This window comes from Telopea speciosissima, chromosome 4 (genome assembly GCF_018873765.1).
Source record: "Telopea speciosissima isolate NSW1024214 ecotype Mountain lineage chromosome 4, Tspe_v1, whole genome shotgun sequence".
Taxonomy (NCBI): Eukaryota; Viridiplantae; Streptophyta; class Magnoliopsida; order Proteales; family Proteaceae; genus Telopea; species Telopea speciosissima.
In genome coordinates, this window is record NC_057919.1 from 55,873,897 (window position 1) to 55,896,342 (window position 22,446).

Below are 22,446 nucleotides of genomic sequence, written 5' to 3' on the forward strand. Positions count from 1 at the left end.
CGTTGTTTAGACAATGTTGATCGACAGACTGTTGATGTCGACAGTCCATTTCAATGGTGGGACTGAGCGCTTGCAAGTCTTTTCACTTAAGTTATTGTTTCCTATATAAATGGGCATTTAGCCATTTGAGTTTGTAAGTTGAAAACCCTAAAGGAGAGGAGAGTCTCCAAGAAGAACCTAGAAGATGTCCTTCATCCCATTCATTGATTTTGGATTCATGGGAAGGGTTCTTCAAGAATAACATAACAACATCAAATTCATCAAGAGTTTGGGTTGAAAGATGAGATTGAGAAGAGAAGAAGAACAAGGTTTTGTGAGAAGGAAAGAGGAAGAGGACTAGAGGAGTGCATCAGTGATTGGAGAAGTCCAAGCCACAACATCTCTGGAGGTTCCCCAGCATGCATTAAAATGTTTATATCGATAGCCAGCGCTAAAGTTGGATTAAGGCCTTGATGATGGCAAGAATGAATGAGTTACCTTGTTTCATGGCCTTGCAAGAGTAACTTAGCAACTGAAAGAATAAATGCAATCTCTAAACTCTATCAAAAAGTGCATATTACAATTATGTATATCTAAACCTACTTAACGGCAAAAGGACTACATAAATAGTTTTTCACCTAATAATATTACCTCAAAGTAAAGGAAACAAGTAAACCAGGGAAGAGAATATCCCCAAAGCCAATCAGGTTATAGCCACCCCATGGATCAATGAGTCGAGGGAATTTTAAAACCATAGGAATGGATTCACTGCTAGAGCCACCACCACGAGCAACCTATAAATGAAAGCACCAATCATGTTAAATTTGCATGGAAATTTTAAAAGCATAGGAATGGCTACATTCCTAGAGTCACCACGAGCAACCTATAAATTGAAAGCAGAAATCATGTTAAATTTGGCACTTGTACCATTACACGTATACAGATTTTATTTTTGACTATTCTGCACTTCTCCAATGGATTCAAACATAAAACAGAGTGCATAACAATGATTTAGATGCCTAACAATATATGACAAAAACAACCCATGAATGAAGCTTGTCCATAAAATTCAAGAACTATAAATTAACAAAACATGGAACACAATTAAAGTAACTCCAGATAATTCTCTTTTATGACATCTGTGTATAAAGTGAAAAGGTATCAATCTTTAAACAAGAAATAATACGACCTAAAATAATGGAAGCCCAAGCAAACACGTTTGATTTTGTTAAGTTAATTCATTATTTGTGTATTCCCTTCTGCCGATAGGTGTAACACACTTATCAGTAGGAGTAGTTTGGGGCTTGGTGGTTTATGTTTTAACTAAGGGTAGAATTGTCGTAGTACCAAATTACCAATAAGGGTTACAATGCCTCATGGTAGGGAGTAATTTTCACCTAACCGTGTGTCTCCTTTCTCTCTTTTCTCTCCATCGATCTCCTCTTCTCTTCCACTTTCTCCTCTCTTCTTCTCTTCTTCCTTCATCTATTGTTTGCATGATCTCATACTGCTATACATTTAAAACCGAACAGTTCAGGGGAAAAGAAATGATATAAGTAAAGCATGATAACATAAAACTATCGATGAATTCCAAGACCATAGATGGAAACTCAACAACAAAAGCCTAACCCGTATAGGAAATCTTATGCTTATAACACATTTGATCTGCAGTTACAGACTTAATCACATGATTCACATCCATACCACCAATGACAAGAAACAGCCTCTACATACCAATAAAATGATAAAAGAAATACAAAAGGGAAGGTATTAGACTTACTGTAATCATAACACTTTTACCAAAGATGTACGGCGACACAAAGACCCAAAATATGTCGTAAACAAATGCAGAACAAAGAAGTACTGAAGCAACCTGGATGGAAAGAATAATAATCAAAATCTGTGCAGCACAAGTGCAAACTACCAGATCTTTTATTTACATACCATTACATTTGGCAACCTAGCAACTTGCAGGATTGTAATCATCAAACAGATACCCTGTACATGAAAAAATAGAGCTTTAAAGATCACAAATACAAAAACTTCAAGGGTGGGTTTTGCAAAGCATCTCAACAGTCAACCAAACAATGCACATTAGAGGCAATGATGTGGATGGGACATAAGCATGGAAGATTGAACTACCACCACAAAATAAAATAGACAAGATTGGAACTGTATTAAAGATCACTTTTACTGGCAGTCTATAATAATTTCACTTATTTTAACCTACCTAAACAGATTTAAGTAGCTATTGCTCCTGTTCACTAGTTCATATTTCATTTTCTTCTATTTTGTGGTTTTCATTGTACTTATTTAGATATCATTTGTCTGATCCAGGAGAAAAGACCACTGAGTGCTAGCATATGAGAACAATTCTTCATTACACGTGCATGCTTCAACAATAATAGAATATTTGAGTAAGAAAAAGCATATAGGTATATAAAAAATTACCAACTAGAAATATTCATCACAAAGCACTGTATGAAAACTAAATCAGCACCTCGATAATATAACTGACAATATATGTAACCTACAAGAAAATCTTGAAAGATCCAGGCATATGATGCGTGCTGATTCACTGCCCAGAAAATGGCAAGTGCCGCACAGAAGGGTAATACTACAATAGAGAGAATGGGCGTTTCCCCAAGCATTGGAAGGCATACAGTCTTCTGCTCACAGTTTCTGCATATTCTGCAAAGAGAGCAACAAAAGGGCCTGATAAAAAGAAGATAAAGGAGAATAAAAAAAGGAAGAGCAACTAGCAGAGAATATAATGGAATATTTAAAAGTTTAGCATAAAATATATCCCCTTAGGTATACCGTATACCTCGATATCAGAGTTACTATGCAAGCATGCGTCCCCTGAAAAATTCAAGTAAAAGTAAATAAATAAATACGCCTGCTGCACATAACACTAGCTCAACAGTTACAAGATCGGGTTGTTCCACCCAGAAAAACAGTAGACCCAAGAATTGCATCCATTCTGCTTATATCCAATTCAATAAATAAATAAACTTAATGCAAAATGATAGCTTAATAAGCCCAGTTTTACTCGGGCACAAGCATTCATTCATTCATTCTCTTCTTGGAAAGAAGACGCAGCATTTCATTTAATTATTTCTTGTAAAGGTGCTGTATTAACTACAGTTGTTTATAAGGCTATTGTGAAGCCTACACAGATGAAGGTGGTATCAATAAAATGGCCATTCATACACCTAATTGGACAAGGTGCAGTGTTTTGGCCATTGTTTCCATTCGGACAATGTGTGGGCTGTGGACAAAACACAATGGGAGATTATCTCAAGATAAAGTGACTGAAATAAATAGGATATGTGCCAATTTTGCTAATTTTTTTTTGGACGGGGGCATTCACATATAAAGAATAAGAATGTCTCCTGCTTCATCTTCAAAAATTAGATGAACGAAACTCAGGATCTATGGCTTGTTTTTAAAAACCCAAACATTTATTTAGACTTGTAATACAATTTTACAGTGCTCATGTTAGAATTTGTTAATATTGACAGAACCTCTCATGCATTACAAAGCACTCACGAAACATTCTATAACTCACTGCTGTGAGATCTTATTTGTATGCAATCATTACTTATTTCCCTCACAAGATATGACAAAAGAGTCTAGGAAGACCTGTGTACCTCAATACTACCGATGCAGAAAAGTACAATCACCACCCAGACGAACCAAGACGAGATAAAATAGTAGAGTAGCAGCAGAAAGGAGGATGCTGTTATGACAAATATTACAGCACCCATTACACTAATATCAAGGGTTTCCTTCTCAGAATCAGCTTTTCTGGCATTTGAAGATTCCTAAACAATTAAAAGTAGAGATAAATATAATCCATCAATTGCATCTAATTTACAATAATCAAATATTTTAAATGAAAATCAAGAATTTGGATAATATCATCTCTTACTAAAATCCAGATACCCAATTAAGCAAAGCCAAAAGCAGCAAAAATCTAATTCACAATGCTAATTTAAGCATGATACAAACTCAAAATGCCCACAAATTTCTTTATTGAAATAGTATTCCCATATTAATTGGAATCATAGGAGAACATTTAACTTCAAACAATTTATAGGCAATGGGAGAAGAGAGAGGAAGGAAAAGAATAATGAAATTTTTATCAATTTCAACGATTTTATGATATTTTAAGAATAAAACAAGTCAAATAATTCAAATTTATGGGGAAGAAAAGTTATTGTTATCAATAGGAAGCACAAACCTTCAGTGACTTACAGGTTGGCTAGTCAGTTCAAGAACGTATATTGAGTTCAACATTAATTCAATCCGTGACCATCAGTTCATTATGTTTGGTTTGTCAATGAGTAATTGTTGGAATATGTAATCCAAAATACCGTGGGGGTATTCTGGTCCTTTTGGAGTAGATTTATTCTTATGATATTAGGATTAAGTTGCTGCTCTTATAGAGTCAGCTAGTTAAGGATAATTCTGTCTATTTCAGTCCCTTTGTAACTTTCCCCTCTATTATAAATATAGGGGTATAATAGAGGGGCTTACTTATCAATGAATTAAGCCATTCCATTCTCTAATTCTCTCTTTCTAACCCATGGTTCTGCCAACAGAAATATTCACAAGATAAACAATTCAGGCAAATTAATTTATAGTTAAGGGAAGCATTTGGAGAATCAGGTGACTGCTCTCAACCAGAGAACAAATTATGACATCGCCTGCAAATCAATGGAACTTCAGCCTAAGCTGATGGGACCTAGACAAAGAAATAGGTTGTATAGCCTAGGAGGCTATCACGCCAGGACCTGTTCTGGTAGAGAATATTATCCGGATCTAAATAAAACACCTACACTGGTGACGAAAATGAATGATGGAGATGATGAGGATGATGACGATGATGATAGTTGAAGATGAAGATAGATAGGTGGCAGCCTAGAGTCCCGCTAGTTGCCCAGCCATAGGAGTCCCACCTAGGCACACTTGATTCTCACCTAAGTTCTCACATTTGATCTCACAAGTTAAGTTCTCAAAGAGAGGATTTTCACAAAGTTCTGGTTGCTCCACTATCAAGAATCCATGGTGATGATCTACTGTGTTCTATAAAATCTGTCCGAAGTTCCGAACCACTATAAATTTGTTGCTATCCCTCTTTGTCCTCTTCTCAACCCAAACTGCCTTTCCTGCCACAGTGATGGGTTTTGGCTTTCTTCCTTTCTTTTCACCAGCCACTTTCTTTTTCTGAGCTTGCTTCCTTGGGGGGTTCCCCTTTGGCTTTCTCCCGACTGCATCTGTGAGGGTAGTATGGTCTTGCAATACCTTGCAATGTGTCCCAACCTGTAACATGTGAAGCATTCCACACTTTCCCCTGCCAGTGGAGCAAACCTGTTTCTGCTAGTGAATGTCATAGGCTTGACCTGTCTTTAGCATTCTGCCAACTTGTGCCCATAACTGCTACAACTATAGCAATAACCATAGAAGTAGCTCTGTCTCTACCAAGTGTTCCTTACATAACCTCTGGATTTCTGATAATTGATTATAGTGTAGCCATCTCTGTCAGTCTTCTTAGCAGATTTTTCAGCACTTAAGACCCTTTGTTTCTCCCTAACAAATCTCAGATGATTATTTGTAGTTCCTTTTCCTTTTGTTTTCACAACACCTGAAGAACTTCCCTTTTCATAACCAAGACCAGAATTTATTTGGGGGAATCTCTAGAAGCTGAGAACTTCATCCAAATATTACCTTCTGTATCAGATGGAGGGTGGTCTTCCTCAGTCACTTGATTCTTCCTGCCTGGCTATTTGATCTCAATATAGCTACTAAATGAGATGTTAGAGTTCATGTTATAAGGGTACTTTAGGAACTAGTCTATTGTCTAGTTACCTTATATTGTAATTTTCTTTTTTTACCTTTTACCTCCTTAGGGAGGTGTATGTAATTCCTCTTATATTATTAGTGAAGTAAGATAGATGTGGTAGAGACAATACTCCCACACAACATTCCACCATCTTCTTCAACCTTGTTTCTCCATTTTTATCTTTGTTCTTTACATTTGTTAACTTCCAACTTGGTATCAGAGCATACTTTGTTGGTTGAGAGTCGAGTTACCTTCTTGTTCCTTCATCTCTCTCTCTTTGGAACCCTAGGTTACAAAGGGGTTCCAAGGAAGGGATTCTTATGTGAAGTGCTTGAAGAAATCTTGCAAGGAGCATGAATGGAGACCATGGACACACCAAAGAGCACCTCTTTCGAAGAAATAGGCATTCAAAGCCCATCTCAAGCCAATCCAGCCATGGCCATGTTACCGCCAGCCTATTTTGGTAATTTTTCTCTCTCCTTCATTCGGCCAGTGTTGCAGATGAAGTTCGGCTCCTTTGGATTGCCCTAGGGTGTTTTTTAACCCTCCTATGGTCTTGCTCCATGCTTCTATGAGTTGGTTCTACACAACTCAGTTTTGCCCTTCTTTTCAAGTTACCGCCAGCTCCCTTTTTTTTCTCTGTTTTGCCTCAGAAATGGTTCTATGATACTTTGGTTTGCGTGAGGCTGGTGCCTTATGGTTGTTTCAGCTTCCTAGTGGTTTATAATGAAGCCATGCTTTGAAGGATTTGGTGAAGTTGATTTTCTCTCAGATATTTGCCTTTTTTGATTGTTGGACTGTGCTTACCAGTGTTTGAAAGGGTTTTTTGAGTCTATTTGGGTTGAGACTATACTCCCCATTTGAATTTGGGTGTTCACCCTACTTTGTTAGCTTGTTTCTTCATCATGTCTGGAATCAGTGGATCGACAGAAGTTGTTTTGAGTAGTGCTCCTCCTATTCAAGTGGTTTTTGATCTCTTGTGAAGTTAGACAATACCAACTACTTAGACTGGGCACATTCAGTGAAGCTTTCCCTTCAGAGTATAGGAAGCTAGGATATGTTACAAGCACCATCAAAGCCCCCACACCAGATGACCCAACTAACCCAAATGGGAGACAGAGAGCCCCACAATTATGACTTGGCTTATCTTCTTTATGAAGCCTGATGGGAGGAGATTTATGAGAACGGAAACTGCCAAGGATATCTGGGATAGTGTTTCCAAAACCTTTGACCGTGTTGTTGACTCCGCTAAGGTGTATCAACTTCTCTAGAAAATCATTACAATGAAGCAAGGGATAAGTCTATTTCTGAATTTTATAATACTATCATTGGTCTTTGGGAAGAGTATGATCATTACAGGGATCTTCAACTATCTAGCCCAGAAGATGAAGCAAAGGTTTACCGCACTCTTGAGAAGGAGCAAGTTCTTAGTCTTCTTGGTGGATTGAATCGGGAGTATGAGCCTATCTGTATACAAATCTTGGGCAGGTTTGCTCTTCCATCCTTGAATGAGGTTCGCAGTTATTTGCATAGTGAGGAGACTCGAAGGGTAGCCATGGAGCTTGCATCCTCCCTTGAGCCATCTGCTCTTTCTTCTAGCTTGTAAAGAGATGACCATTCTCCTGGTACATGTGGTGGATATACTGGTGCACATGGTGGTCGTAGAGGGGGAGCTAGAGCACATTCTGTGATCACTGAGACTAATACTCTGGAGTACCCACCTACCATACAGGCCGACTCCAGCTTACTCTCCAGGGAGGATATTCCAGTATTTCGCAGGGTCATGTCACATCTGGGCAACTTACCTTCTGCACCTATAGTGGCAGATTCCTCATAATCCTTAGCTTTGCAGGGCTCCAAGTAAACTACTGGATATTGCACATTTCTTGGTGGTAATTTTGTTTCTTGGAGGAGTAAGAAGCAGACTATTGTGGCTCAGACAGCGCTAAAGATGAGTATAGGGCTATGGCGCATACTGCAGTGGAACTGATGTGGCTGAAAATTCTCATTTAGGAATTGGATTTTTTCAAACTAATCTCACAGAGATGTATTGTGACAATTAGGCACCCATTTATACTGCTAGCAATCCCATGTTTCATGAGCGAACTAAACATATTGAAGTCGATTGTCACTTTGTGCGGAATGCTGTCATGCAGAAACTAATTTCTATTCCGTTTATTAGTTCCAGTGGTTGTCCTGTTGATATGTTTACTTAGGCGTTGTTTAAGCCTGCCTTTCTTAGGGGTTGTTCAAAGCTGGGCATGGAAGATGTCTATGCTCCAGCTTGAGGAGAAGTTAAGTATTATAAGGTGTTACTGATGAGTTTCATGAATAATGGCTTATGAACAATGTGTCCACAACCTCTTTATTTATAATCAGAGATCATTACAATAAAGGAAATAAAATCCTAGTCAAATAACATGTGTAACACGTGCATAATGAACCTGGACACTTTAAATGTATCCGGGTCCGGGTCCGGGTAACAGGTCAACAGGTAATCCGTGAACATTCAACACTCCCCCTCAAGTTGGTGCATATATATCATGCATGCCCAACTGTCACACCCCGGCCCGGTTATTAAGGGCCAAGTGTGGCGGGATGTCTCTGACATCCAACCAACCCCCAAGGATCATAAGTGCAGTACCCTATTTACAATCATTGCTCACAGACACAGTAATCAGAGGCAAAGGAAACAATTTAATTAATAGAGATAACATCATTAGTAAGAGAAGTCTAAGTGATATTTCATTTACATAAAGGATAAGGCTTGTGATACAACTATACAGTTCTTAAAGATACCACAGAGTAAAAGTATACAAGAAACTATACTATAACTATATAAAGCATTTATAAAGCATAAAAGAGTGGGGAGGTAGCCTGGACTATCAGGCCAAGATCAGGAGGTTGCGCAATCATCACGTGCGCACGAAGTATCGTGCACTTCAAACTCCAGCGCCGCAAATCCAACATTAGAAGTAACTAAATCACCTGAAAAATAAGGATATCCACAGGGGTGAGCTCTCAACTGAGCCCAGTAAGAGGGGTACAAGCATACAAACACAATAAATCCATGATGCATGTGCTAAACTAACATGTTCCTAGCACAGATACTAAATCTCATGGGGTATAAATACTACTACTAGTGGTAGATGCTAACCTCGGTCCTGAAACTAACCCTTCGGTCACCCGAGCGAAACCATTCTACCACGGTGAGACCCGCCAGTTCCGAAACTAACACATCGGACCCCGACAGACCCTCAAATGACCAACCCTGTCTGTTTATTCCCACAGCAGAATTAGGGACCCGCTAACATGGGACAGAAGATGGCATCCCGGAACTAACACATCGAACTCTGCCACGGGTTGTCCAACACCTTTCCCCCTGTTGGTAAGGGGCGCAGTACTGGGTAACGACTAACGAATATCAACCTAGCCCAGTGCAGTCTAAACATGATGAGGCAAGCATGATCTAAGTTATAAATTACCGAATTCTATCATCATAAATTCACATCATATAAATAATCAATGCAAATGCAATGCAGTATGTCTTTGTGCAACCTATTTTACATGCAGTCTAATGCATTAAATAAAAGCTAGAAAACTACATGCTCTAGGTATAGAGGTAATGATGCATGAGCATGGCATTCAGCATAAAGTTGAAATTAATGTGATAAACACGTAGGAAATTAAGGTTGAATCCCCTTACCTGAGATAGTCGATAAACCTAGTCAGTTAGAAACCCAAAAGGCCAAGTAATCCTCACCAAAAATGGAGTAAAACAGTCCTAAATAAACATCAAAACATCATATATCAATGAGGGTAATAGTCTAGGTCAAACCCTAAGGAATCCGTCCAACAATCACACAAAAAGGGGCAGCCGGAAGCAGACTTCCAGTGAACCGATCCACCGCCCCTAGGCCTGCAACAGCATCCAGGTCAGTGTCCGAATTTGGGGGTTTTGCTTCAATTGGCCAGATCTTTGCATGCATGGCCCAAATTAGGAGTTTTAACATTAATTCAAGGTGGGTCAATCTATTTTGGGTTCCAATTTCATAATTAGTTAGTTAATTTAGGAATTTCTTCAATTAAACCTAAATTTCTTATCTAGGGTTCATGGACTAGTCATTGGGGACAGAAATTGGGCTTATTAGAGGTACTCCCATGGAAATTCAGGCATAATTGAGCCTAAATGGCATTAGGACAGCAAGCAATTGGGTAAGATTCTTATTACTTGAGCTCAAACTTAGACCTTTAATGGCAGAATTTTTATTTCAGGTATACTTGGACTGAAATCCAGTAAATTAAGAGGAGAAAGAGAAGGAAACAGCAAGAGTTTTTAGGGCTTACCAGAAATTAGAGGCAGAACAGATGCTGGAATCACTTCTAATGGAGATTCAAGTTCAAGTTCAGTTGTAGGTGGTAAGCCTTCAAGAACAGCCTCTAATCCCTCTTCTTCTCTTCTCTTTTCCCTTTTCTTTCTTCCTTCTCCAAGCTGGAACGGATTTTTCAGCTTCTCTAACTTGTAATGTGGTTTGTAAATAACTTAAGAGAAGTTATATATATATAGGATACTTAACCACTAAGGGGCAGAATGGTCATTTGGTTATAAATTATTTCTAAAATTGATTCTTTTGTATTTATTACCTTATTCCAGCTACAGAATGATGTCATGCGACATTAGGGATGATCCGGATACGGGTAACTGTCCGGAATTACATTCCCCACTGGGGAACTGGGTCCCACAGAGGCAATTTTACTAAAATACCCTTCTAACTCTATTTGGTTGTACAAAACGTTATATAAATATATTTTAAATTATACTTACATTGAGTTTAATTAAGGGGGAGGTCCTGCAGCCTGTCCAGCCAGCAGACCCGACACAGGTAGCTCTGGTGTGGGGTCCCACTAGGTAAAAATTACTATTCTGCCCCTAATACACTAATTAATTAAAAATACAACATATATACATATAAAATGGGATTCTTACCTGGGATTCGGCCTAAGACAGAGAGAGGCTTCGTAGGCCATCAAACCAGCATGCCAAGCACAGGAAAAAGATGTGATGCTGCCCATAGCTTGAGGTTAGCATGGGAAATATTGAACCAAAATCTGAAATCACTCGAGTTCTAAACGTTTTTTTTTTTTTTTTTTTTTTTTTTTTTTTTTTTTGCGGGTTTCGCATTCCCCCAACCTTATAAGAATTTCGTCCTTAAAATTGATGAACCTAGTAATCCGAACAGTTGAGGTTACTTCAACAGCATCATGACTTACACTCCCTTAAGTTGTTTCCTGTTTTGGGTATCGTACAATCTACCGGTTGATGGCTTTTGTTGACCTGTTTCGGGTTAGAGAGTATTCTAAACAGACCAAAGACATTATCCTCTTTTCCAAAACTCTCCTATTCTTTCCCTAAACACACAAGAATATACAAGAGGAGGGGTCCTAGAGTATCTAAGGTAACTTGGGAACAATTCATTACCAGGCTCACTTACCATATCGACAAAGTATCTAAACCTAAAAATACAAGGAAAATATTCTTTTTCTTATTGTTATTATTGTCGTCATTATTTTTGTTCTTCTTATTCTTTAGTGGTCATTTCTTTGCTTCTTTTATCTAAATTCTATTATGTTCATGGTCTTTTCATATAATGCAATTATTATATTTTTATCTATATTTCCGAGGTTTGGGTTATAATGTATAGGTATGTACAATTTTTTTTACTTATAGGGTTTTCTATTATGAAGACTTTCCCTTCTGGTTATGCAATACCTAACTCAACTGTAAGATGACTAGGAATATTGATGGAATCCCTGGTGTTCACTCCCAAACGGAAGGAACATTCGGTGACCCATTACTCCACTCATATCTATTATTGAGCAAAGTGTTGACACATCCTTCAGTTCCAGCTTCTCTCTGTTCTCAGATATTAATTTTTTTTTTGTTTACTTAGTCTAAGCAATGTAGCATTATTCTTTCTTTCTTTTACTCTCTAATTCTTTCAAGAATTCTCCTAGAAGACTTCCAACACATTTTGGGGCATTGAATCCTAAGATATACCTTCCTAATCTATAAGGAAGTTGTCCAATCTCAATTTTTCTCCTCAAAATTTTTTTCAACCTTTTCACCTTTCTTGATCCCAGGTTGTGTTTCTTAGTCTTTTATATTTCTTTCAAGTCTTTTACTTTTGCTTACTTATCCTAGGTACTCAATATATAACTCGTTATTGAGGGGCAAAGGCATGACAAGCTATCATGGCGAGTTCCTAAAAAGAAACATTAGCATCATGTAGTACTTTACATATATTACAATTACATAAGCAACCAAATCATACACTATATTCATTATTAATAATTATGATAACATAAGAATACACATCTTAATGTCATAATGTATTTAGTTTCTTTCTCTATTCACACTTACTACATTAATATATATATATATACTTTTAAATTTTTAATATATATATATATGTTTAATCTTATTTTATTTTCTATATATTTCATTATTTTGATGAAACACAGGTTCTATTTATTTATTGTATTATATACCTATTATTACTATTTTAATTAATATATATATAGTATATAATATGTATGTAATTTACTATATTTTATTTTAATTTTAATTTTCTGTTTTGACCAAGCCGAATGCAACAGCCAGATTCAAGCATCTAATGGGCCGGAAGACCGCCTATCGAAGCAGTAGCTTCATAAGATTTTTGGATCAGCAGAATGGAAGAGCCGGATTCAGACACCCATCCAGCCCGATCGTCCGCCAGGCAAAACAGGCTTTATAAAACCCACTCAAAACACATCAAACTTCATTTCTTTCTCTTCCCTAACCCTTTCTAACTTCTCCTAAGGTTATTCTAGGGTTCCTATTGTGAAACCTGGTCAAATTTCCGAAAAAATTTGAACTTTTGGAATCTGTGTGATTTCAGGTTCTGGTTCAATATTTGGCCATACTAGCCTCTAAGTTGTGAGCCGTCTCGATTAAGAAATTCAGACCTATCTCATGACTCTTTTGTAAAGGCATTCCGATTAGCCAACTACCGTGGCCTTAAATGAGTCTGAAGTGTCTAACGGAAGACAACACATAAGCTTGGCATGCTGGATTGATGGCCTGCGAAGCCTCTCTCTGTCTTAAGCCGAATCTCAGGTAAAAATCCCATTTTATATGTATATATGTTGTATTTTTAATTAATTAGTGTATTAGGGGCAGAATAGTAATTTTTACCTTGTGGGACCCACTGCAGAGTACCGTATGCAGTCTGCTTGGCTAGCAGCTGCAGGACCTCCCCCTTAATTAAACTCAATGTAAGTATAATTTAAAATATATTTATATAACGTTTTGTACGACCAAATAGGGTTAGAAGGGTATTTTAGTAACATTACCCCTGTGGGACCCAGTTCCCCAATGGGGAATGCTGTTCCAGACAATTACCCGTGTTCGGATGACCTTTAATGTCGCATGACATCATTCTATGGCTGAATTAAGGTAGTAAATACAAGAGAATTAATTTTAGAAATAATTTATAACCAAATGACCATTCTGCCCCTTAGTGGTTAAGTATCCTATATATATACATATCTTCTCTTAAGTTATTGACAAACCACATTACAAGTTAGAGAAGCTGAAAAATTCGTTCCAGCTTGGAGAAGGAAGAAAGAAAAGGGAAAAGAGAAGAGAAGAAGAGAGGGAAAAAAAGGGAAGCTACCTTAGGGCCTGTCTTCAACACTTGAGCTGAACCAAGAATCTCCATTAGAAAGCTGCCTGTACTCTAAATCTGTTCCTATAACTGAGGTAAGCCTTGGATACTTGCAGCCTTCCTCTTTATTTCCCTTCTTCTCCATCTCTAGTTCACCTATTAAGAATTTCAGCCATTAAAGCTTGGAGACCAAGCTTGGGTTTGTGAAATTGAGCATAATTAGACTGAATTGAAATAGTTTTTGACTCTCTAAGACCTGAAATTTGGGAAATTACCAAGTCTGAAAGTTGTATTGCTGTTCTTGATGGCAATTTATAAACCCTAAACTAATTAATTAGGTTTAATTGATTAATTACCAAAATTAAGAAGTTATTTATGAAATTGAACTCCCATATAGGTAGACCCACCTTTGTATAATGTTAAAACACTTAGTTTCTTCCTTGCATGTGAAGATCTACCCAAAAATAGGGAAAACCTCAAATTCGGACACTCCCGGATGGAGTTGCAGGCCCAGGGGCGGTTGACCGGCTCCCCCATTTTTGTGCCCTTATGACCTAGACCCCCTGGGACTTGACCTTGGACCATCACAGAACCTATTACATGGTGTTTGGTATGTTGTTTAGGCCTGCTTCTACTGTTTTCTAGTCGGTTTGTTGGATTGTTGGTGGGTAACTGACCTAGAGTTCCTTCTATAACTAATCTATAATGTTCTTGTCTCATATTTAGGACTGTCTTGGTCTGTTCTTGCCTACCTATTGGAGTTTATTCACCTAGGCTAGCTACAACTACAAGTAAGGGGATCTTGACCTTAATTTCTGTGTGTTTATCATCTTAATTTCTATGTTGTGCTGATTGTCATGCCATGCATCATTATAACTGTATCTGAGACATATAGTTTCCTAGCTTGTTTTTAATGCATTAGAATGCATTGTGAACTAGGCTGTATATGAGCATGTTGCATTGCATTGCACTGATATATTATTTATGTGAAATTATTGATGATGGAAATCAGTACTCTATAACTCAATCCATGATTGTAACATCATAATTAGATTGCACTGGGTTAGGTTGTTATTTATAACCCAGTACTACGCCCCTTACCAACAGGGGGAAAGGTGTTGGACAACCCGTGGTACAGCCGAAGAGACATGCCGGGGTGCCATCTTCTGTCCCATATTAGCGTGTCCGCTCCGCTGTGGGAATAAACAAACAGGGTTGGTCATTGAGGGTCTGTCGGGTCCGCTGCCTGGTGTCATGCCGATCTGGCGGGTTCTCACCGTGGTAGAATGGTTTCGCTCGGGTGACCGACGTCTAGAGCTGCCTGGTGTCATGCTTTTCGGTTGATCATTGAGGGTCTGTTGGGTTAGCTGCCTTGTGTCATGCTTTCCTGGCGGATTAGCATCTACCACAGTAGTACTTATACCACACGAGACTTAGTATCCATGTTAGGAGCATGCTAGATTAGCACATTCATCATAAATTATTGTGTTGTGTTTTGCATGCATTTCCTTACTGGGCTCAGTTGAGAGCTCACCCCTGTGGATATCCTTATTTTTTTCAGGTAATTTAGTTACTTCTAATGTTGGCTTTGTGGCGCTGAAGTTTGAAGTACACGATACTTCGTGCGCACGTGATGATTGCGCAACCTCCTGATCTTGGCCTGATAGTCCAGGCTACCTCCCCACTCTTTTATGCGTTGTAAATGCTTTATATAGTTATAGTATAGTTTCTTGTATACCTTTACTCTGTGCTACCTTTGAGAACTGTATAGTTGTATCACAAGCCTTATCATTTAGACTTCTCTTACTAATGATGTTATCTCTATTAATTAAATTGTTTTCGCTGCCTCTGATTACTGTATCTGTGACCAATGATTGTGAATAGGGTACTGCACTTGTGATCCTTGGGGATTGGTTGGATGTCAGAGACATCCCGCCACACTTAGCCCTTAATAACCGGGTCGGGGTGTGACACCTATAACATTAATAAGAGCTTAAATCATAAGATTCACTCCTCTACATCTGAAGTAAGTGTTCTAAACTTAGAACTTTCAAGGGGGGCTACCAAAGGCATTTCTACACTTGGGAAAGCATCTCAAACACTCGATCTCACACTCCTAACTACATGTAAGCTTCCCAATCTCATTTCTTCTCCTTATACTACCCTATTTTTATTGTGTTTCTCGATGTGTTTGTATCCATTTATACTGTTGGAATATGGGTATTTGGGTATTACATGTGACATGGGTCGATCCATGATATAAGATCGACCCATGGGGTGTTATTTCTATTTTAGTTATTTTCCCTTTCCTAGTTCTATTCTAGCTCTATTTAACTAGTTAGAATTAGAGTTATATTTGGGCTGTGACACTGTTCACGTGAACAGTATCGTGAACAGTGTTTCCTTTTGTAATCTCTTTTATTATTATTATTATAAATAGAGAGCTTGATTTATCTCATTGATCAATTAAGCCATTCACTAATTTCTACATGGTATCAGAGCCTAAACTCGATATCTGAGAAATTAATTCTGCTCTCCTCCATTGTCTCCCTCCACAGTTGATCTCTCCTAGATCAACTAACCCATTACCCTAAAACCCTAAATCAACCGAGACCCTCCTTCTCTCTTCCCTTCTCTCGTTTCCATTATTTCATGGGGGTAGTACTTTGAGGTGATCTAAATATGATCTAGTACTTGCCCTAGAGTTTACCTCCTTTACTTTATCCTATTTTATGATCTCCATGCACAGTGAGATCCATGTTTGAAGACTGAAGCACTGCATATTTTTTTTAGAAGACCTGCAGATTTATTTCTCTCAAAGACCTACAGTATTTTTTTCTCCATGTTTGAAGACTGAAGCACTGCAGAATTTTATTTAGAAGACCTGCAGATGTTTCAAGACCTGAAAATTTTTTTCTCAAGACCTGCAGATTTTTTTCTCGAGACCCGCAGAATTTTTTTTCGAGACCTGCAAATCCATATTGTGCGAAGATCTGCAGACTCCTTTCCTCCTTTTTTTTGAAGACCTGCAACTTTTTTAAAACGCCTGCAGCAGTTTTTTATTGAAGACCTACAATTTTTTGAAGACCTGCAGCAGCTTTTTTGTTGAAGATCTGCAGATTTTTTTTGTAGGAGTGCAGTATTTTTTTGAAGCCCTGCAGATTTTTTTCCTGTATACAGATCTGCAGCTTCTCTTTGTTTGACAACACTGTAGTTGTTTCTTTATACAACCTGCAGAGTTTATTTTGAAGCACTGCTGCCTATTGCAGAATATTCTGCAAATTCCTGCACTTCTCAGTTACTGAAGTTCTATCAGTATGCCTGATTCAGCTGCATCCACTGCTACCACCAACACTGGCCAATCTTCTACACAAGGGACCCATCATGATTATCCCTCTTTTCCAGTCAGCCTGATAAAGCTCGATGGCACTAATTATTTACTTTGGTCTACACAAATGTTTCTTTCCATTGATTCAAGGGGCTATAAGGGATATATATATGGTACCACTATCAAACCAAGTGAAGCTGGTACATTACAAGACAAGTGGAGTTCCAGCAACTCTCTTGTTATGGCTTTTCTTCTCAGTGCAATGACTCCATCCATTGCCCGTGGCTATACACTGCTTGATTCAGCCGCAAAAATTTGGAAAGCTGCTAACAGTACCTATTCCCAAGTAGGGAATGATGCACAAGTTTATGATATTCAACAAAAACTCCATGCAACCAAACAGGGTGAACTTACTTTATCTGCATACTACTATAAACTCCGTAGCCTGTGGCAAGAGCTTGACTACTATGATAACTTTCAGCTTGATTGTCCTTCTGATATTACCAAATTTCAGCTTAGGGAGGATAAATTCAGAGTATACACTTTCTTGACTGGCCTTAATGTGGAATATGATCAGCTTCGGTCTCAAGTTCTGAGTTGTTCACCTTTTCCCACTTTGGAGCAAGCCTACTCTCTAATACAATTGGAAGATACTCGTCGTTCCACCATGTTACCAACTACACAGCCAGAGAGATCTGCTTTAATTTCTTCTAGAGGTGGGTCTTCTAGTACTAGTACACGTTCCTCGTCTGAGAAGGAACCTCTTAAATGTACTCATTGTAGAAAGGAACGACATACTATGGATTTTTGCTGGAAGTTACATGGTCAACCATCTGACTCTTCTGATGGTCGTAGTGATGGTCGTGGTCGAGGCCGTGGCCGTGGCCGTGGTCGTGATGGTCGTGGTGGCACACAGGCCCATCTTTCTGAAGCTACTGAAACAGCCCCTACTACCACACTTTCTGCAGAGGAACTTGCTGCCTTTCGTCTTATGATGACTACCTTCGCCTCTTCATCTGCACCTGCCTCTACCTCGACTGTGGTTCCCTCTTCTAAATCGAACCTTGTTTTCTCCAAACCAGGTATTTCTTTTGCTGGTCATTGTGCTTCGGCATTATCTCATCCTTAGATAATCGATTCCAGAGCCACTGACCACATGACTGGTCAATCCAATTTATTTTTTCGTTATTCTCCCTGTTCAGGCAAAGATAAAATTAAAATTGCCGATGGCTCTCTTTCCTCTGTGTCAGGGAAGGGAGCCATCCATTGTTCTCCTTCTTTATCTTTGTCCTCTGTTTTACATGTTCCTAAGTTAACTTCTAATTTGCTTTCTATCAGTAGTTTGACATCTGATCTCAATTGCAAAGCTATTTTTTATCCTTCACATTGTGTCTTTCAGGACTTGGGGACAGGGAGAACGATTGGAACTAGTAAATTGCATGGTGGTCTCTACTTGCTTGACGATGATCTTATCTCTCATGCTGTTATTATGTCTGGCCAGGCTCTTACTGCTACTTCCGCTGAACATCATTTATCTGAATTGCACCGATGGCATCGTCGACTGGGCCATCCACCTTTAGGAACCTTAGCTAAGAGTTTTCCTGTTTTATTTCAGCATTGTAACCCTCACTCTTTATTATGTGAGGCTTGTGTTTTTGCAAAACAAACTCGTTCTGTTTATTCTAGTTCAAATAAAAGATGTTCTAAGCCTTTTTTATGATTCATTTTGATGTCTGGGGTCCCTCACATACCTCTTCTATTTCTGGCTTTAAGTGGTTTGTCACCTTTATTGATTGCCACACACGCACCACTTGGGTTTACTTAATGCGACACAAGAGTGAAGTTTTTTCCTGTTTTAAAGTCTTTTATAGCATGGTTCAAACTCAGTTTCAAGCTACCATTCAAACTCTCAGGAGTGACAATGGTCGTGAATATTTAGATGGAGCCTTTCAATTATTTCTTGCTACTCAGGGTATTATTCATCAAACCAGTTGCGTTGACACTCCACCCCAAAATGGAGTGGCTGAATGCAAAAATAGACACCTTCTTGATGTAGCTCGCTCTATTATGTTTGAAATGCATGTTCCTTCTCATTTCTGGGGGGAGGCTGTTTTAACAGCTGCTTATCTTATCAATAGGATGCCCTCTCGGGTACTTGACTATAAATCTCCTCCTGATCTTTTGAAGGGGTCTTCTTCTTATATTATTCCTCCCAAAATTTTTGGGTGTGTTTGTTTTATTTGAAACCACTATGCCCATGGCAAACTTGATCCCCGCGGTCTCCGCTGTATTTTCATTGGTTATTCTCCCACCCAAAAGGGGTATAAATGTTATCATCCTACATCTCGTCGTGTTTTTGTTTCCATGGATGTCGTTTTTCATGAGGCCGTGGCTTTCTTTCCATCTTCGGCACCTCTTCAGGGGGAGTCCATTCCTACTCTAGAAGAAGTGCCAATTCCATTCCTCCTCTACATGAACCTATTGATGACTATCATGTACCTTTAGATAATGATGTTCAAGGGGAGCAGCAGGTACAGCCAATGAAAGATTTCACACAGCAGTATTATCGAAAGAAAAAAGGGCAACAACAGCCCACCACTGCAGCATTACCAGACCAAGAGTTGTCCTCTGACCCAGGATCGAATGACACCTCCTCTGGTAATATTTTTAATCCTTTAGATGCTGCTACTTCTCCTATTACTTCTGATCCATCACTTGATCTACCCATTGCTCATAGAAAGGGAAAAAGGTCTTGTACACAACATCCAATATCACTGGTTGTTTCGTATGAATCTTTATCCCCATCATTTCATGCTTTTGTTTCCTCTTTATCCTTTGTTTCCATACCACAGACTTGGCAGGAGGCATTTGCAAATACTAGGTGGAAGGAGGCCATGATCAAAGAAATGCTAACTCTAAAGAAGAGTGGTACATGGGATCTTGTCACACTTCCACCACAAAAGAAGACTGTTGGTTGCAAGTGGGTCTTTGTAATTAAACAAAAAGCTGATGGAACTATTGATCGTTTTAAAGCAAGGCTGGTTGCTTGCGGATTTACTCAGACATATGGGATAGATTATTTGGAGACTTTTGCACCTATTGCCAAAATGAACACTATCAGGGTAATTCTCTCTTGTGCTGTGAACTTAGGATGGAGTCTACAGCAGCTTGATGTTAAAAATGCCTTCCTCCATGGTGAATTAGAGGAAGAGGTATATATGGATGTCCCTCCTGGGTTCTCATCTGCTGCAAGCCTGCAACTCATGGCAAGGTTTGTATTTCAGAGTTTTCATTAGATTTCTTCGATGATTTACAACTGAGCAGATCAACTGCTTATATAGAGATACAAAAGAGAACCAAACCATACCTAACTAACCAAACCATACCTAACTAACCAAACCATGTTACAAAGTCTTAAAGTAACCGAACCAAAGTTGGTGAGAGGTAAAAGTCTTCAGTTAACCATAGTTGGTGGACAAAAGTCTTCACCTAACCGTGGTTGGGGACAAAAGTCTTCACCTACCCGACATGCGCACGGGCTGATCTTGATGATTTGTCGGTATGAGGACATAAGACAGAACATACATACATATCGGATCTGGTGAATCGAGACATACATACAATACCGGATCTGGTGAATACATACTGATACCGGATCTGGTGAATCTGACATACATTCAAATCTGATATAAACTAATCCGTATCAAAGTCGGTGTCATTTGGTGTAGGGGATGAAGAAGTCGAGCATGGTCGACTTGAACTCCGTGTGTTCGCTCATGATGCGATGGATGACGGATGGTGTAGGGCGTTGTTGACTTCCCAAGCCGTGTTGGTACTGCGAAGACAAGAAGGCAAGTGGGTGGATCAAGCGTGATTATGGGTGCGCATGGTTGTCGTGAAGGAGAACCATCGAGCCTTATGCTCATCCGTGATCTCGGTGGATGAAGATATCCTGAGAGCTGGATTCGTAGAAAGAGAAGGTAGGGTCATAAGCAATGAGGTTATGATCAAAATGGGGAGTAACCAGGATGATGATGAATGAAATCGGTGGTCGATGAAAGATGTAAGTGACGAAGGGGAGCTCATCGAGGCGGAGAGGCTGCGGCCAGTAGGGATAGGAGCGAAAGAGGCGGAGAAAGCGGGCTAATTGCATGGGGTCGTTGAAGGAAATAGGTGAGCCTATTGGGTTGGAGAAGATAGTGGAAACAATCGAGGTAATGCCGTAGGGTATGGCGATTAAAGGTGAGGGCTACCTTATGGACTGCAAGAAGGTGCAAAGAAGACCACGCATTCTTTATCAAAAGGGCTGGATTGATGGCAAATGGGGTAAGGAAAGGATAGTGCGGGTAATGACTACCCGAGGCGGGTGAAGACCACGGTGTGGACAATGGAGAGGAGGACAGACTGGTAGGTAGAGATGCTATATGCTTTAGTACGAAGAGAAAGATGGCTGACAGAGAGGTGGAAGCCTTGGTAGAAGCCGGACGAGGGGTCGGTGGTGGAAGTCTTTGGGAAGAAGAAGAGGAAGCACACTGGAGTTAGGGGCATGCAAAGGGCGGGGATGGAAGAAGATAATGGTAATTTCTTCGTGCGAGAGAGGAAGTCTCTGCAAGCACATTGTCTTTGCCTTTGATATGGTGAACCTTAAATGACCATTGGGAAAACCTGAGCCCATCGAAGGGGCCGAGATTAGGAGTACGCTTCTGTTTGTAACATCTTTGGGAAAGCCGCCATGTCCATTTCGATGAGGAAAGAATGTCCGATGAGGAAGAAGCTGGAACTTTTCAATACGCGACGAACTATGAGATTTCCTTGAATGTGGAATGATAATGTTGTTGGAGAGCTTGAATTCACCATCTGCGATATCCACGGATACGTCGTGTCTTGTCAGGAGTTCTTCGAGGAGAACAGGCGCCCCATTGAGTATCACTAGATCATGCATGCGGAGGATGCGGAGACTCGTAGAAGGGATCTGCAGAGTGGGAAGAGCTTGAGCCGGGGCTTTGAGTCTTTAGCGCGCCTTAGTGTGAATAGTGGACCATGGTGGTGCATCTTTCTTGAGACGATGAAGATGACTAGTAAATGCGGATCGATGAGGAATGAATTCGGCCCGTATAGTTGATGATGCCGAGGCTGCGTAATTCTGGTAGTAAGAGGGCCGTCGAGAATTCTAGCAGTGACCAATGTGTGGTTGTAGCTGAAATTGTCCATTGGAGATGGTGACACCCAGGGAAGTCAATTGTGTTGGCCCTTACGACCATCTTCGTTGGAGAGAGCGTGATACCTTGGGTGTGATGTGTCAAGAATTGTTGAAGGAGGGCATGTTCGTCCTCTGTGGTAGAAAACGGGAGGATGTCGTCGATGTAGATGAGAGCATGCTCTTGGATGGGAGCATAGATTTGTAGCGTGGCTTGTTGGAACAATGATGGAGCCGCTTCGGTCGAAAGGGAGAACTTTCCACCGGTAATGACCTCCGGGAACACGAAACCTGTCTTGGGGGCGTCGTCGGGATGAATACCCAATTGCGGAATCTGCTTTGAGATCGAACTTCTAGCGAAGAACTTGGCTGAGATAGTGGAGGA

At 39.6% G+C, this 22,446-nt stretch overlaps 1 protein-coding gene across 1 annotated transcript in view; it reads right to left on the minus strand.

Annotated features, from left to right (window-relative positions):
- The window catches only part of LOC122660569 (signal peptide peptidase-like 2), a 120,939-nt gene that overhangs the window by 56,236 nt on the left and 42,257 nt on the right, over positions 1 to 22,446 (minus strand). The window contains exons 4-9 of the mRNA XM_043855936.1: positions 3,633 to 3,806; positions 2,807 to 2,841; positions 2,514 to 2,670; positions 1,924 to 1,977; positions 1,760 to 1,852; positions 631 to 773 (exon numbers count right to left, since the gene is read on the minus strand). Coding sequence (XP_043711871.1) covers positions 631 to 773; positions 1,760 to 1,852; positions 1,924 to 1,977; positions 2,514 to 2,670; positions 2,807 to 2,841; positions 3,633 to 3,806 — 656 coding nt within the window. The remainder of the gene's footprint in view (positions 1 to 630; positions 774 to 1,759; positions 1,853 to 1,923; positions 1,978 to 2,513; positions 2,671 to 2,806; positions 2,842 to 3,632; positions 3,807 to 22,446) is intronic.